This window comes from Bidens hawaiensis, unplaced genomic scaffold (genome assembly GCF_021521415.1).
Source record: "Bidens hawaiensis isolate Kalapana, Puna unplaced genomic scaffold, B.hawaiensis_p1.1 tig00017699_1, whole genome shotgun sequence".
Classification (NCBI taxonomy): domain Eukaryota; kingdom Viridiplantae; phylum Streptophyta; class Magnoliopsida; order Asterales; family Asteraceae; genus Bidens; species Bidens hawaiensis.
The window spans coordinates 830-18,271 of record NW_027492673.1 but is presented as its reverse complement, the minus strand read 5'-3'; the positions used below and the strand labels follow the sequence as shown (position 1 = coordinate 18,271).

Here is a 17,442-nt window from a genome sequence, read left to right as displayed (position 1 = left end):
GCCCTTTTGTACTTCTATATTGTATTTTTTTTTATTAAAAATCTTGTACTATTGTGATGGATTTTCTCAATCATCCATTAAAAAGAATCAAGAGCTTAGATAGAGTTTCCGGGGTTTTCACAACTGGAGTGCGTTTTTATTTTAACCCTTGTGTTTTCTTTATTTTCCACTCGTGTATAATACGAGTAACTAACCTAGTTTATTATCAAAACTAAATCTTAATAGATTTAATTTCTCTCTCTTTCAAAAGTTAGGATCGATCTATAGTTGGAATCAAACATAAAACCAAGAAAATAGAAAGAACGTCTTTTCCAATTATTCAGCTTCATGTCCAGATCTGTGTTTATATGTACGTAAATAAATTAATTCTTACATAAATTTATGAAGGAAAAGTAAAATCATTTGCAGATTGATGGGTACATTTGAAAGCTTAAGAAAAGCCTATGGGGCTCTGAAGGACTCCACCAAGGTTGGCCTTGCAAAGGTGAATAGCGAATTCAAGGTATGTTCTAATTCAAATACAATTATATACTGACTTTTCATTATTATGTTATAGTAATTATATATATAAATGTTCATTTCTGTTGCAACATTCAACCAAAAGCATTTGGACATCGCGATTGTTAAAGCTACTAGTCACGTTGAATCTCCACCAAAGGATCGCCATGTTAAAAGTGAGTTTGATGTGTATAGGGATCATGATCATGATATAATTATGTTTGTGATCATAAGCCAGTGGTTTCATAAATTACTGAAGTTTTGATCTTGATCTGATTTGGTTAAGCATGTCTTGTTTCCGATTGTAGGGATCTTTGCAGCGACATCCGTAGTTGTTCCACGAGCAGACGTTGCGTACTGCATTCACACGTTACATAGAAGATTATTAAAGACGAAAAATTGGATTGTAAAGTCTTCTTTAATCTTTATTTCTATTTCGTTTCCGTTATACTATTAGAAAATTGCACCGTTCTAACTGAAAAAGAAAAACTAGAGAACTCGTCGTTTAATTTATTATGCTTAAGCAATACTATAAAATGCAACATTTGGTCTTAAGTAACACGCTAACGTTAGTGTTTCTTGTGATATAGGATGAAAAGTTGCTTTCTTATATGATGATCTATTGCAGTGACCAAATGATGAGTGAGAGAAAAATACCAGTGTGGTTAATTATCCCATTTCCATTGTATTATCTCCTACTTTGACTCGAGGCTTTATTCACTTTCCACTATTACACGTCTCCTATGAGACATGGAGTGCACGTCTTTTTCATCCAACCACAACAACTATTCCTCGTATTTCATCTACTCATGTTTCTTCTAAATCTCTAACACGACTTACAATACTTGTAGTACTTCCAAGCCTGCTCGGTTTCAAGAACGAATTGATAAATAGTAACACAGACGAGCACAAAAATATTTAGGATAACCTCTCATATTATTATAATCAAGAAACTAACTCAAAACTCAATTACAATAATCCGCAATCCAATAACCCTAATCATGGTTATGCTCGTCCGGGTTTCTGTTTATCAGTTCGTTCATGAATTGGTATAAGAACTGATTTCCAACTTGAAAACGTAATATTATGCTTTCTTGGTCCCTAAGTTGCTAAACCCAATTATCATTTCTTAAATAAATAAATAACCCAATGATGCAATTGAAATATGATATTGAAGTTTTAGCTGTTCTTGAAACTGGAGGCTTGAAGGATATATGTTATTAAAGAGTACTGGAGTACTTGAACATAATCGCCATGGCCTTGAACTTTGTTCTGGCAACTAGACACGAAACATCTCAGGAACGAGCTGCACACTTTCCAGCGCCTCTGTGATAATACGCCTTAAGGTGATACGTCCTCATGACCATGTGAGCTTCCCATACACCAACATAAGTCACCCCTCCGACTTCATCACCGAGTCAGCGTCCCATACCACCAACACATAACCAAGTCTTTGGGTTTAGGAAACTTAGATCAAGCTCCGACCATAAATGATTAGACAAATCTTTAAGTATCAAACCTCTCTGATTCTTTCATGTCCCAACTTGCTTGAGTATCGAACCTCTCTGATACCACTTGCCATGGGTCAATCTTTCTGACTTCGTGTAGCGTTCGAAGGCCAGCCAATGATCTGTCATGCTTGGGTCGACAGGTTTCATCCTGCCTTTGACTTATCTGGTGAGCGACATCAACTCACGACCAGTGATGCGTTCGTTGTGCAAATACTACCAGGCATTTGCGCATCGATTATCCCGCTGAGTTCACGCCCGATGAAGACTGCCACTATATAGCAAGCACAAGCGTTGAGCACAGGCAAGCAAAACGGTCATCAAATAGTTGTCCTGTGGCATTAAGGTGTCTTTGTTATCCTCACACTCTTCGAACAAATACTTCCCATCATTTCACTTTCCATGTGGCTACCTTCTCGATTCCATCATTGACTCTTAATTTTGCACCTCTCACTACTACTAGTATACCCTCAACTAAGTTATTCTACCTTATGAGTCTCTGACTTCTACACTTTCCACCTCAAGTCCTCAACCACCCTCACCCCACCCGACCACCACGGTCAAATGTTTATGTGACCAAACTCATTAACCTATACACTTTCCTAATCATATTCTTTTTCTTGCTTCTTCACTCTTATTCAGTCCCATAATTTGCTGGTATAATGCGATAAATGAGTGTCGAAGTTGTCTCTTTACGTTCTAGCCAGACCTTGGTATACGTGTCGGCTCCCGCTCCCACCAACATTGTTGGTCGTAAGTGGGTTCACAGAATCAAAAGGCCCATTGGTGATCTCCAAACTATAGAGCCCTCCTTGCAATGTGATGTGGGCCCAAGTATTGAAGATCGGGCTATTATGTTTCTGGAGGCCCAAGATCGCGCTACAAAAGGTGGCCCACGAAACGGGCATAACTTGGTCTATTACCAGTCAAATCGAAGCTTGAGACGAGGAGCACATTGTGGCAAACAGATTGGCCCTTGTCCGAAGCTCAAAAACGACTCCTAAATAAAGTTATGGGCCTTTGATTGTTTTTCAGCAATTTTTATGTTTTTGTTTTTGTTTTTGTTTTTGGGTTTATGTTTGGCCCATGGCCCATTTTAGGCCCATTTCGTATTAGAACCTTTATTTATATGTTGGTTATGTAATTTGGAGAGACAAACTTGAATTTTATAATAATTACTTTTTCTCTTCACTTTCCCTGACCTTTGGGTGGGATTTTTGGGGTTTTGGAAGTTCATCACGGGTATTCGTTGAATCAACATGATTCGATCTTGACCCCATTTAATTGAGACAGGAGATCAAAGACTTGAAATTGGAGTCACTTCGGTTCCCTCATATATAGGGTCGTGTCATAAACAAAAGATTTTATTTATATTTAATCCATTTTTCTGGCTTGGCTAGGCGGGATAGCCTAGCCACTTCCCCTTATTTATGAGAATGAAACCATCCGGTCAAAATCAATCCAATAAATAAAAATAGAAAATAAAAAAATATATTCAACAAGAAAAAAAGGAGAGAGAGGGATTCGAACCCTCGATAGTGAACTATACCGGTTTTCAAGACCGGGGCTTTCAACCACTCAGCCATCTCTCCAAAATACAATTTTATTTTATTCCTCCGAATAGAACATGGCCATATGAGTGCATACCGCCACTATCTTTTCGTTTTACCGCTGCATCACAATGAAGGGCTTTCATGAGATTGGTTGGATCAATTACACTGAGAGGTTTATCAAGTTGTCTTATTCGTTGTTTTTAAGGGATGCAATATATGACAGATTTAATGTTAGCAACGTATTTTTTCATAGTGACTTATCTAACATGTACCGTGTACATGGAATAACGCGCCAACATCATGTATATGCCTATTGGCTATTGTAGAAGGTCATTTTTGGTCTCAAATAAGCCCCGGAATCTTGCTTTTTCCAAGCTACCTTATCATGTCATTTTGTTTTAGAAGAATACATGTAGAATATAAACAATCAAACAAAATATCTTTTAACAAAATATAAGTTAAGGAAAACATAAGGAGATGCATGCTTTAATAATTATACCGAAGTACGTATGCTATTTTGGTGGGATTATGTTTTTCTTTTTATTGACGGTTTTGATTTTGCAGGTTGCCATAAAGACTTTGATAGTGTTCCATAGGATATTAAGGGAAGGTGATCCTTATTTTAGAGAAGAATTACTTAATTATTTGCAAAGAAGACAAGTTTTTCAAATATCTAGTTTTAAAGATGACTCAAGCTCTCTTGGTAATTTAATCATGAACCCTTCTTTAGAAATCTACATGCTAACTTTATTCATTACGTCTAATATAATGATGATTCATGTAAAAAGCTTGGGATTGCTCGGCGTGGGTGCGAACGTATGGAATGTTTCTTGAAGAACGACTAGAGTGTTTTAGATTGTTAAAGTATGATATTGAGACGGAGTGTTCAACTAGACGCGAAGCAGGAATAAGCACGGTATGATTGATATTATCATATGCTTTTGATTTCATAAACATTGTCAGTAATTAAAAAGGGTCACAAAGATAACAGTCGGAAAGACAATAAGCAACATAAAAAAGCATTCACAAAAGAGCTTAATTGCTAAAACAAGTAATTTAGCTACAATTATTTGCTTCAAAATATGGGGATGACAACGGGACATGTATTGATATCTCGGTATCATACCGATTGTAAAATCGTGTACCATATCAAGTTCAATACTCGTATGGTATTGGTCATACCTATTGGCTTATTAGAATATACTCTTTGGGATTTATAAATACATTTATTATTACCATATAAGGTTTTATAAAAATTTATTACCCAAGAAACTTGGAATATAAAGCTGCAAGTGATCTGCTTATTATTCTATTACCCAAGGACAATGTTTAGGGGTATGGTTTAGGTATGCGCGTATCAGGTATCAACTAATATTATAACCAAGAAAAAAAATTAAAACTAATCTCATATCCAAAAACCCATCTCAATTTTTTTGGGTTTTTGTTTACCTTTTAGATTCGTGCTCGTTTGCCATCCCTAATCACAAACACAATTAAAATGACTTTTATGTCATGAATAATCGAATGTTGAAACAAAGATTTTTCTAAATATGATTGATTACGATATTGTGAAGGGCTATAATAGAATTCGGATCATGAATAGCGATGAGTTACTAGAACAACTACCTGCAATGCAGCAACTTCTTTATCGTCTCATTGGATGTCAGGTGAATGTTAAATATATATATTTAAGTTAAATTATCTAAGATAAACTTGAAATGTGTAAATTTAATCTTCTTTTTACAGAAGAGATGGTCATACCAAACTAACGAATCTACTTTGTTTCTCGTAGCCCGAAGGAGCCGCTTACCATAACTATCTTGTGCAATATGCTTTGGGTCTAGTTCTCAAAGAAAGCTTCAAGATCTATTGTTCCATCAATGATGGCGTCATAAATCTTGTTGATTTGGTATCATTTTTAAGAGATTTACTATATTAAAATCTTGTCTTTCTTATTGATCCAAGAGTTAACCACCCTTATCTTTTCCTAGTTCTTCGACATGCCTAAACATGAAGCTGTAAAAGCTTTGAATACATACAAAAAAGCCGGGAAACAGGTATATTCTGCTATCCATGAAGCAACAATTCTCGACATCCAAACAAAATCACGATATACATATGATCTTAATATCTTTTGCAGGCTGAATATCTTGCTGAGTTTTACAATTACTGTCGACACTTAGATTTTGCAAGGAACTTTCAACTCCCAATTTTAAGACAGGTACCTAAATGTGTGGATGGATAAACTTTTTGTGTTATATAAATCAGTTTTCTGCAGCATGTAAAGTCATTTTGATATAAAACCTTAGGTATCGAAAGTTGCATTTTAAATAAAGTTACTTTATTTTGACTACAACTCGGTTTTCAGTAATAATCTTATCGCAATATAGATAACAAAACAAAACTGTGTATTTAGATATTTAAAATAACTGAATATCATAAGTAATAAAAGAAAATCAAGAAGTTAAATGAAATATTGGAAAAGAGAACAAAAAAGATATGTAATATTTATCTTTGGTGAGTTCGGGTGTGGTGATGGTGAGTTAGCAACCCGCTCCGGCTAACTGTCTAGTTTTAAATGTAATTCTAGAAATCACCTAGTGGTGCTTGATATTCTCCTAAACCACCTAGATGTTAGAGTCTTAAGTCTTAACATTAACAAGATGTGAAGATGAAATTATTTACGATTTTGTAGCCACCAGCTTCATTTCTTGTCACAATGGAGGAATATGTTAGAGAAGCTCCTTCGATAGGTTTGGTTTCAAATATGAGACTGGTACGGGCCACTTCATTCCAAATCAAGACATAAATCACTTTAAATTGGCTTTTGTCATTGAAATTTTTTTCAAATGTAATTAGGAGTATGTGAAACTCAAAGAAGAAAGTGAAGACTCAAACTCTAAAGAAAATGATGAGGAACAGGTTGATGATAAAGAGGCATTACAAATTGTGTGCAAGTCTGATCCTGAGCCCGAGCTTGAGCCTAAGAAAAAGGAAATCGATCCGTCTTCTATATCTCACACCAATGATCATGATCTATTGGTAAGTTCCATTTTAACATTATTACTTGCTTTTAATCTAACTACATTCATGTATAGGTAGTACTTGTATGAAATTTGCCTATTGTTTAACTAGGGTTTGAATCAAATAAAACCTGAAGCTTCAGATCTAGAAAGCAATGCAATGGTCCTTGATATTTTGCAAACTGGTATGTGCTCATTTTCGAGTATATACACTTACTATAAAATAAAGGTGTCTCACTGACGACATAATTGATGGGCAATTCGTCGGTGAAATTGGTAACCGACAGATGTCGTCCATCGATGATACTCCTTTTGTTTACCAGTGACTTTCATACATCAAGTAAAAAATTAAAATTCGAATTGATGTAAATCATTCATAGGCATTGATCCCTAGTCGTCGTTTACAGACTGGAACAAAAGCAAAATTACACCAGGATCGGAGCTTGCCCTTGTCGAGAAGAACATTAATATTGACAAGTCACAAAACAAATTGGTTAGTTTTAACTAATTCTTAGAAAGAAAAATAGTTGGAACTTTGGGGGTCTTTTATTTGAAGACGTAGTTGTGCATGGGTCGGTTTGGGGTTCAAACATAATAGACGTAGTTGTGCATGGGTCGGTTTGGGGTTCAAACATAATCAAAACTGAAATTTTGATTTCTTGGTTTTCCAAAATTGTTTGGTTTCAGTTTTTCTGTTGTCAGTATGGGTTCGGTTCGGTACGGTTTTGTTTATGCATTTCGTCTTGAAAAGGTTGGGCCTGAAAGGCTGGTCTAAAATAAATATATTGAGCCAAAAGTTTTAGACAAACAGTATTTGTTAACTACACGGTAATGAATCTTGGCCTGATTTTTATTTAGTTATTTATTTATTATTAACTTTTTTTTTGTTTTTTTTTGCTTTTTTTGCAAATTAATCAGATCGGGCCGTAATTCAAATAACAAACATTATAAACAAGTTTGGTGTGGTTAGGTTTTGTGGTTCAGTTTGGTTTTGGTGAAGTTCAGTTTTGGTATAATTCTGTTCAAGTTTGGGTCGATTATTCTGGTTTCTATTTGATTAGCTAGTTTTGTTCAGCCCTACTTGCAACCTAATAGGATTAACTGGTTTGGGTCGGTTAGATCAATTTCTTTCAATCCACTGACCTAAAGACGCGTTTATGAGTTTTGAGTTCTTATTTTAGGGTGGTCAATTCGACAAGTTCTTATTAGACAGTTTATACGAAGACGAAGCAGCTAGAAGACAAATCCAGCTACAGAACGCTGGCTACAACACAACCTATAAATGCAACATGCAACATAATCCTTTTAAGCAACAACCACCACAGTTACCATTGCATGACTCTTACATGATGTCGAGCAGAATTACAACACCGATGAATGTGCAGATGACGATGTTGCATCACCAACAACAACAAAACCAAAACCAATATCCGCATCTATATCATCACCCGTATAAACAACAAAACATGTTGGTAGCTTACAATAACCAGCATGCTATGGGGGCATCAAATCCGTTTGGAGACGTTTATGAGTATCCTCAAAGTAGTAAAGCATCACAAGGAAAGCAAGGGTTACTCTAGAACAACTACGGTTATCTTTTCCACATTTAATAATGCACTCCCTTTGTAATCAAGAAGAGGTGGTGACAAATATGGGATTTTAATCAATAACTTCTAGGTTGTCAGGAAGTCATAAGCATTTGGACTAAAGACTAGCTCCACATAGTTTATTGTTTAAACTAATGTAGGTCTTTGTTGTTGCATTCCATTTTTATCTGTTTTAATTTTGTGCCTATAGGCTATAGCTGTAATTAGTAACCTTTAATGGCGACTTGCTACGACTGGCTACACTTGTCATATATGGTTTAGAAATTATAATTTATAGGTTTATTGGATTTTAATCATCTCTATTAAATGATATTGACCGATAATAATTCGTATTCATTTTATCGCCACTAGCGGTCCCAAATTTAATAAACTTGGCCCTCAATGGTCCCCCCGTTCAAAAGAACTTAACGACATTATACTTTTTTCCGATTTTCAAAATAATGTTTTCAGGCTTTTGATCAGAAGGAGTATACGAGCCGATTGATGTAAATTTAGTTCAAAACGGTGCTCCAAAACGACGAAATATTGCTTTAATTTGAGTCTTCGAACTTACAATTAACAAAAATCAAGTTGTTTTGATCACCGTCTCGAGCTAAGTTTACATCACTCGATTCATATCCTCCTTCCGATCAAAAGCCCTAAAACATTAGTTTAAAATTCAGACCAAAGTATGACGTCGTTAAGTCCTTTTTAATGGGGGGGGGGGGCATTGGAGGCTAACTTTTTTAAATTGGAACCGCTAGTAGCGATAAAATAAATAGGGATTATTATTGACCAATACTATTCAATATGGATTATTAAAAATAAACCTAATTAAAATTGGTTGTGACTCAATGGTAGAGCACTCACTTTACTAGTGAGAGGTAGGAGGTTCAAACCTCACTATCACCAATTTATATGGAGATATGAGGGATGACCCTGGTTTGCTAGAGTTTGAGTCCTGATCTCACCCGGTTTTACCGACTCCTCGATGTCGTGCCGTTTGGCGGGCGTGGAGGTCGGGTTTTATCCGGGGAATCCCTCAATAGGTGGACCGCTATGGGCTCCGTCCGTCCGGACTCGTGGCCGGCTCGGGCTACCTTTAGCTAATGGGGGCCGTGTACGGAGTACCCGGCATTTTTTTTAAATGAATATTTTTTATTGATGTAACTCTTTAATAAGACCCTTCGAGAAACCGAGTTGTTATATGAGTTCAAGATAACTTCCTAGCGATACCTACCTAGCAATACATACGATGCCTTCAAATACTTTAATAGTTTTAGTGTCCTCTTATGCCCAGTCATCACCTCTAAACAAGTTCATACATTTAACATTTAAAGATCAAAATTTAATATATAAATAAAAAAAATTCAAATTTTAAAAAACTATGTGGCGCCTAGATTAATCTAGTAGCCGCCTGCATTTTATATATCCACCCAATGGCTAGAAAAATCTACATGTCGCCTTGAAAAAATTCATCCGACACCTAGATTTAAAAAAAAACAGGGGTCACTTGAAAGAATTTTGCGGGAGGATCAGAAAACGAGGCGTCAACGATAAACATTCTTGACAGGTGTCGCTCGATCATTTGGATGGAAAAAAGTGGCGAAGTTGGTTTTGAGCTGAACATAATGAACAGGTGGATTTGTATGGATATTTTGAGGATTACCAAGGTCACCTTTTTGTCATTTTCCCTTTTAAAAGGATATACTTATTAAAAAAGGAAATATATGAAATATGTTGTAATATTTTCAAAGTCAATAATGAACATTACTTACCTAGTGTCTCCTAAATATTAATATTTGTCTACTAAACAATTTAGCTTTTGTAGCAATGGTTTAAAACCGGTATTTTACTTGTACCGGATTGGGTTAAAAAAATGGTACCAACCGGGTTATACCGAGAGCAACTGGTTGAATAATTTACCTTATAATTTCTACAAATGCAACTTCAACTCCAAAAATAACCCAAAAGTAAACGATTTCACAACAAAACTAATCCAAAAGTGAATATATATTAAAAAATATACAAAAACACTCAATTTTTTAAAAAAGGTCATAAAGTTTACACGTTTGATTGTTAATTGTTGGATTGAAAGTAATTTTGAAAAAAGATGGGCCGCGAAATATCAAAAATTTCTCGTACTTAAAACCGGTTTACCGGATTTTAGAAGAAAAAAAAAGTCGGTTCGATGTTCTAGCAAACCGGCAAAAAATACCAGAATCAAAATACCGGCATGTTGTGCGAATTCCGGTTTAACCGGTTCAACCGGTTTTTAAAACACTATTTTGTAGTATAAACACTATACTAATGTAAAGGAAGAGATACACCCTGATATATACTCTTTCAAATATATAGATATTTCCCTACTTCTCTTATAATCTTTTTAAAGTTCTTAAGAAATAACACTAATCTTGTGTTAGTTATTGATATATAATAAACACGTTATCAGCACGATTCGCTTATGTCTTAATAAAAAGCTCAACCGAGAAAGAAGACCATCAGTTATAAACAAGATAAATACATCATTAATAATGATTAAAAAGATAATTATAATGACAAACAAAATAAATATAAATGGGGAGGGGGTGGTTACAAATCCATCACCACCACCACCCAATAGTATGGTGACACCCTCACCCCACCACATTCCATCACTAGTGATAGAATTTAGTGGGGGTGGTGTTAGTGTGATGGATTTTGGTATACATACATACATACATACATACATACATACATATAGGTTTGTGTGTGTGTTGGGTTTTGTGAGATATCACAGTGGGATGTCCATCACGAAAAACCCCCCATCACGCGTGATGGGGGCACCGACGACGGTGTTTATGAGGCCATCACACATGATGGCCAGCCACCACGCTCCACCCGTCCCCCTCTAAAAGACTCTCATTATGGACTTTACTAATTATAAGACTACTAACTCTCTAACCTGTATTTACGCATCTAACCTTTATTTACTAACTCTCTAACTTTCAGATATGTGTCTAAACTTTATTTATATCTCTAACTTTTATTTATGCATCTAACATTTTAATTATGCATCTAACTTTTATTTTCATGTCAACTAACTTTTATTTATGCAAACTAACATTTATTTATAACACACTAACTTTTATTCATGTATTAACGTTTATTTATGAATACTAACAAGTTCATTATTGTTATTCTGCACACTAATTGTGCATCATATTTAATAACATGCATTTATATCTCACTTATTACAAAATTATTTTTATATCTATACGTATAGATTATATATATAACCGTTGAGGAAATAGTCATATACCGGTTATAAAACGGTTATAAATTTTCTTTCTATAAATAACCAATTATCAATCTCAATTTTCTCATAAATACAAAACTTTTTTTTCTCACGATTACTAAAGATAATATTTTGAAAGATGATTCACCCAGTTTTTAGATTAGCCACCATAATACTAATATTGGTTGTGGTATTACTTTATAATCTCCAACCTTAAAAATTTTATTGTTTGTTGACCGTTTATATGTTTGTAGTTGTACCTATTTATTTTATTTAAATTCTTATGAGTATGTAGATTCCGGTATGCATTTATTTTGTGTTTAGTAATAACATGACGAATATTGCAAAGCTTGATTTTTTGGCTCTCAAAAGTTTTAGAAAGAACTATATGTCCTGGACAACAAATGTCAAAAGACACCTCAAATCAACGGATGTGTTAGAGGCAAATGATGAAAACAATATATTGAATGGCACTACAGAGCAACAACTAACGTCTTTATACATAAACATGTCGATGGAAACACTTCAGTTGGAGTATTTTAATTATAATATTCCAAGTGTTTTATGGTAAGAGTTAAAAAGCAGATTTGATCATTAAAGGGATTCATTATTCCCTACTGCTAGAGTTTAATGGAACAATCTAAGGTTCCAAGATTTTAAAAAAGTGAATGATTACACATCTGTTCTATTAAATACATGTTCAAGGCTTGAATTTTTTTGGATTAATTGTTACTAAGGATGATAAATTAGAGAAAAGTTACTCTATTTTTCATGCATCAAGTATAAATTTGCAAACAATGTTAGGCCCATTTCATGATTATTCTTCGTATTTGTATTTTGTATTTTGTATTTTGTATGTTGTGTTAGCTTGTTGAATTTTGTTTATGTATGTTTGGGCCCAAGGCCATTTGCGTTTGAGCCCAATGGGCCGTATATAATGAAAGAGAAGTGTATGAGATTAGACACTATATATGGAGTGTGTAACTCAAACACAACTTAACCTTTTGCAAAAACCTTATCCTCATAACTCGCAAGCTCTCTCTTCTCTCTCTTATTCTCGGCAATAACAAATACCAAATAAGATCCGAGATCTCCGTCCTCACTAGTGATTTCCGCTAGCTAGTGTAGAGGTTGATCCAAGATAACTAGTTGTTGTGTTGTTTGATCCGCTCCAAGGGACCCTGCAATTGGTATCAGAGCTTCGGGCTCTACCAGTTGTAGATCTTGGGTCACAACCTTGGACTTTGGTCTTGTTTGTGTTAAAGACGGATTTTCAACGAGTTTTTGTAGTCTACAGGTTACTCTAAGCTACAAAAGTGTTCAAATAGTTCATAATCTTCGAGTGTTCAAGCTTTGTGTTGAAGTTTGTGTGTTAAAATTCAAGAAATTTGTGTTAAAGATGTTAAAAATCTTCAAAAAGTCGGTGTTTGAAAGTGTAAGATATTGGTGTTTGTGAAGATCCATAAAGTGTCAAAGTTGATTGAAGTGACTTTAATCAAAAGGGAAATCTTGAAAAGGTGGCAGGAAAGTACACACTGTACCTTCCTAAAGTACAATAGTATTAGAATAAGAAAGTATTCGAATCGAATCAAAGTGGTAGTCTAATCGAATCCAAGTGTTATCGAATCGAATCAAGTTTGCTTAATCTAATTGAATCTCAAAGTATTCTAATCGAATCAAATCTGTAATCGAATCCATATTACTTTCTAATCGAATACCAACCTAATCGAATCGAATTGCCATTCGATTAGATTAGACAATTCAATTAGTTCATAATGTAATTCGATTAGATTCATCCATTCGATTAGATTGTCTAACCATTCGATACTTTTTATTTAATCATTTTCACATAAGCTACTCTCCATTCGATCACTTTGCATTTGAATACATTACATTCGATTACTCCATACTTGTGTTTTTTAGCATATTCTGTTTGATTTTGTGTTTATCCTTAAGTGGTTTAAGTGATGGCCAACCCAATGAAGAAGTTAAAAGGGATGATGTTGTAAGAGGTTACATGATCTTTGAGAACGAAGCTGGAACTACCAACAAGCCTCAACGTTGATGAATTGGGATAATGATTTTGAGGAATTCAAGTGGAGATTTAAGAACTACATCAGAGTTCTTGATTAAAATCTTCTTTGACCCCTTGAGCAAGGACCATATATCCCACTATTACTCCTGCTGATAGTGAAATTCCTAAGCCTGCTACTGGCTATGATGATAATGATAGAAGTGTTTTAGTTATGATCAAAAGGCCTTTGGTGTTCTTAGTGTTTGTATCTCACATGAAATTGCACTAAGCTTGAGGGATCACACCCACGGCTAAAGGTCTTTGGGATGCCTTGGTGAACAAGTTTGAAGGGAACATTGAAATGAGAAACAACAAGAAGGGAATGTTGAAGGAGAATTCAACATGTTCAAATTATATTCAAGGAGAATCAATTGCCAGTCTCATTCAAAGATTTGAAACCTTGATTACTAAGATCAACAATGCTGGTTTTGAATATGATCAAGTTGAAATCAATGACAAGTTGCTCAACTCCCTTCCTTATGCTTGGAACAGTAGTGTCATCACAATCAAGAGAACCACTAACCTTCAATTACCCCCTTGTTGATTTGACTTCCATTATCAAGTCATTTGAGATGGATGAGAAGTTGAGGATGGGAAATCACATTACTTCTCTTAATCAAGCTGAAATGTCTACTGGATCAGGTTATAGCATTGCATTTCTGAGTCAAGCACACCCTGCTGCTCAAACTGTTAGCTCTGCCTTCAAGACCTCTACTTCAACCCAAGCATCATCAAGCTCAAGTTCATTTCAGATGCAGTTGACAAGGCAGTTGCACAAGACCTGAGACTCATGGGATCAAGAAACCTGCTAGCAATCAAGCTTACCTTGCTCCTCAAACCATTTCTCCTGATGACTCCAATGTGGCACTATTTTCATGTCTTTATGGCAAGCCATGAGGAGTTATTACAAGGGAAAGTTGCTTCCTCCTTCCTTTGAACAAGGAGATCTTCCGAGATAAACAAGAGGGATCTTAAGAAAATGGACACCAAGTACCAGATGGGCCCATGGCTGTCACCGAGCTTCAAACTTCATGAAAAGTATGGGAAGAACAGTTTCAAATATGTTGATGGGAAGAGCATTGGGTTTGAGAAAGACAAGCTGCGTTGCTACAGTTGCAACGAAACATGTCACTTCGCAAGAGAATGCACCAATCCACCAATGGATGTGAATGACATCAAGATCACCGAGATTTCTGATAATGAGGGTGCTAAAAGACATGACAAGAACGACATTCCAAACTACTCCTCGAAGTCAAGAGTCCTAAGAATCGGTCAAGGAAGTGGATCTAAGGGAAACTTCGATTCGAGCTCAAAGGCCATGATTACAAGAACTGCTGAATCAACTCTACCAGATTGGGAGGATGACCAATTTGAGGAGTTGAAGAATCCTCTGACCTTTGCTGGAATGACCTTCACTGATCAAGCAAGCACCTCATCAAGCCATGTTGTTGAATCATCTGTACCTACTTTTGTCATTCCCGAGGTACTCAAATTTTGCTCACAAGCTTGTAAGATAAAGTTATGCACTATAGAACCCATAATGATGTGATTTTAGATCAAATCTTTGGCATTAAATGTCATAATAACGAACTTAAGAAAGCTGAAAAGATCTACGCCACTAGGATTAAAACTCATAATAATGATATGGCTAAGTTAAATGAAAAACTTTTCCAAGCTGAAAAACTAGTTGAACATCATAAAAAATGTGTGGTTGAGTTAAATGCTACAATTGTCAAATTAGAGCTAGATTTAGCTCAAAGGAAAATAGTTGTTGAAAATTTTGAGTTAGCTTCTGATAAGCTTAATGGGATAATTGGGGGCACAGATTGGGGTGATACAGAAAACGGAATTGGCTATGATAATACTGTTGTTCCACCACTGTTTAATGAGAATTATACTAGCCTACCCCATTTTAGTTTCAACTCCCCACCTGAGATGAGATGTTCTATGGTATTGGACACGTGCCGAAAAACCAAAGTCATTTACTCCTGCTATCCCAAACAGTTGATCGCAATTCTTCCATCAGTTAATCCTAATGGTGGTTCATCTTGTTCAGTAGGTCGTGTAGAAGAAAGTGGGTGTGTGGAAAAGAACAAGGGTTTTGGAGATAAAAAGTTTTTAAATTCACTTTTTGATTCAAGTGTGAATCTAAAATCATCTGTTGCTAACCCTGTCTGTAATAATAAAAATTTGAAAAATATTTTGAACAATCACGTACTATGTGAGAGTGTTTAATGTTGGCACTTCTCATGGTGTGAATGAAAATGATGTTTCCACTTCTGATAGTGATTATGAAACTATTTTTGATGAGATTGCTTACAACATAAATGTGCAAGAAAAGGGGTTTGTTGAGACAAACATGCTAGTTGTTCACAAGTGATGGTAAAGTAGACGGAGATAACATTAAAGAACATTTTTTTGATAATGAAAACCTAGTACCTCAAGTAAATATGTTCCACCACACATAAACAATTTTTATCAATCAAATAATCAAGCTTATCATCCTCAACTATACAATCAATTTGATAATAACTATTATGGGAGTCATCAACATGATTGTGTAAATTTATTCTATTCAAATGTTTTTGATGACCGTGGTATAGATCAGATAATATGTTTGTTCCTTTCCAAGCTTCACCTTATTCACCACAACTAATATATCATAGTTTTGATGAGTTTTATCGAGATAATCAGAAAGAGGACTTTGTTATGTGTGTGGTAACCCATCTCACCTTGCAAGACATTACAAGAATTGGCATAGAAGGAAACGAAAATAAACAGACATTTAAACCAATTCCGTTCCAGAGCTATTCCAAGCTCAAGAACAAGAAATGATCGGTCTGATAGTTCTGCCAGTGAAATGGATGTGAGATCCAGAAATAAAAAGAATAATAAACCTCCTTTCTGGATAACCAAAAAGGAGAAAGCAAAAAGAAATTCTAAGACTGAAAAGTCTAAGAATTCATCAAAAACAAATCAGGAAAAGGAATCCTAATATTGAAAAATCTGGGGATTTTGTTTTAAAACCAAGACAAAGACAGTCAAGAAAATCCTCCAAAACCAGGAAACCTGCACGTGTATGGATTCCTAAGGACTGTTCTTCCTATTCTGACACGTCCCAAAACTTCATAATTGATTACATGACAATAAAAGATGATAAGTGTGTGGTAAACCATCGAGAGAAACTGATACCCAAGGGACACAGAACGATGATCAAGCAAGAAGACTGAGATCGCTTCGTTGAGTACACATAATCAGAGCAGTTTCAGTTATAAATCCTCTTACTCTGCATATGTAGATTGATCGACTATATAAGGTTTATGTTTTTTTTAAATATAATGAAATGATTATAATGTGTGGTTGAAGAAACGCTCGGCTTCAACAAAGGGAGCTCGAGCAAACAATGTTTTTGATCATCACATGGGACGATGGGGCTGTTCTTACCTACGAGAGAAACTGGTAATCACCTCACTCTCTATTTCAATGATTTGTTGATTATGTGTCTAATGCATGACCGTCAGCTGCTTTCTCTTGAATATTTTACAAGGTAAAAAACAAGGAACTTGCACCGGATGAGACGCCCGACCGTGCATTAATGTGAATGAAATCAAGGGAGGACAAAAATGGTGCATACAAGAATGCCGTTGTCGAAGACGTGAAAACCAAATTAGTATGATTTAGTATTAAAGTTTTTAAAACATGTTAAAGTCAATTTATTGCCACACACACACCCTTTTAGTGGCGTCAAACAAACTTGAGTCTGTCTAACTTGTCTAAACACTTGATGTTGATACAACTACTAGTTAGGATGGTCAACAGCAGTACTACAAAACCAGCAGTTGTCTATTTACTTACAGTAGTTTATCAAGTACTAGGGATATTGGACCGGATATTTTTTACTGGGTGTGATTGGTTTATTTAGT

General features: G+C 35.3%; 1 protein-coding gene and 1 non-coding gene across 2 annotated transcripts; one reads left to right on the top strand and one right to left on the bottom strand.

The window, feature by feature from the left end:
* Positions 1–412: 412 nt before the first annotated feature.
* LOC143554483 (putative clathrin assembly protein At5g57200) lies at positions 413–8,162 on the top strand. The gene is made up of 12 exons (XM_077044228.1): positions 413–502; positions 4,124–4,262; positions 4,348–4,475; positions 5,134–5,226; positions 5,352–5,468; positions 5,551–5,616; positions 5,700–5,780; positions 6,255–6,335; positions 6,419–6,601; positions 6,695–6,767; positions 7,553–7,608; positions 7,764–8,162. The coding sequence occupies exons 1-12, from the start codon at positions 413–415 to the stop codon at positions 8,160–8,162; spliced, it is 1,506 nt and encodes a 501-aa protein (XP_076900343.1).
* Positions 3,516–3,598, bottom strand: TRNAS-UGA (transfer RNA serine (anticodon UGA)). The gene has a single exon. It is a non-coding gene; the product is annotated as a tRNA-Ser (tRNA).
* Positions 8,163–17,442: the final 9,280 nt, after the last annotated feature.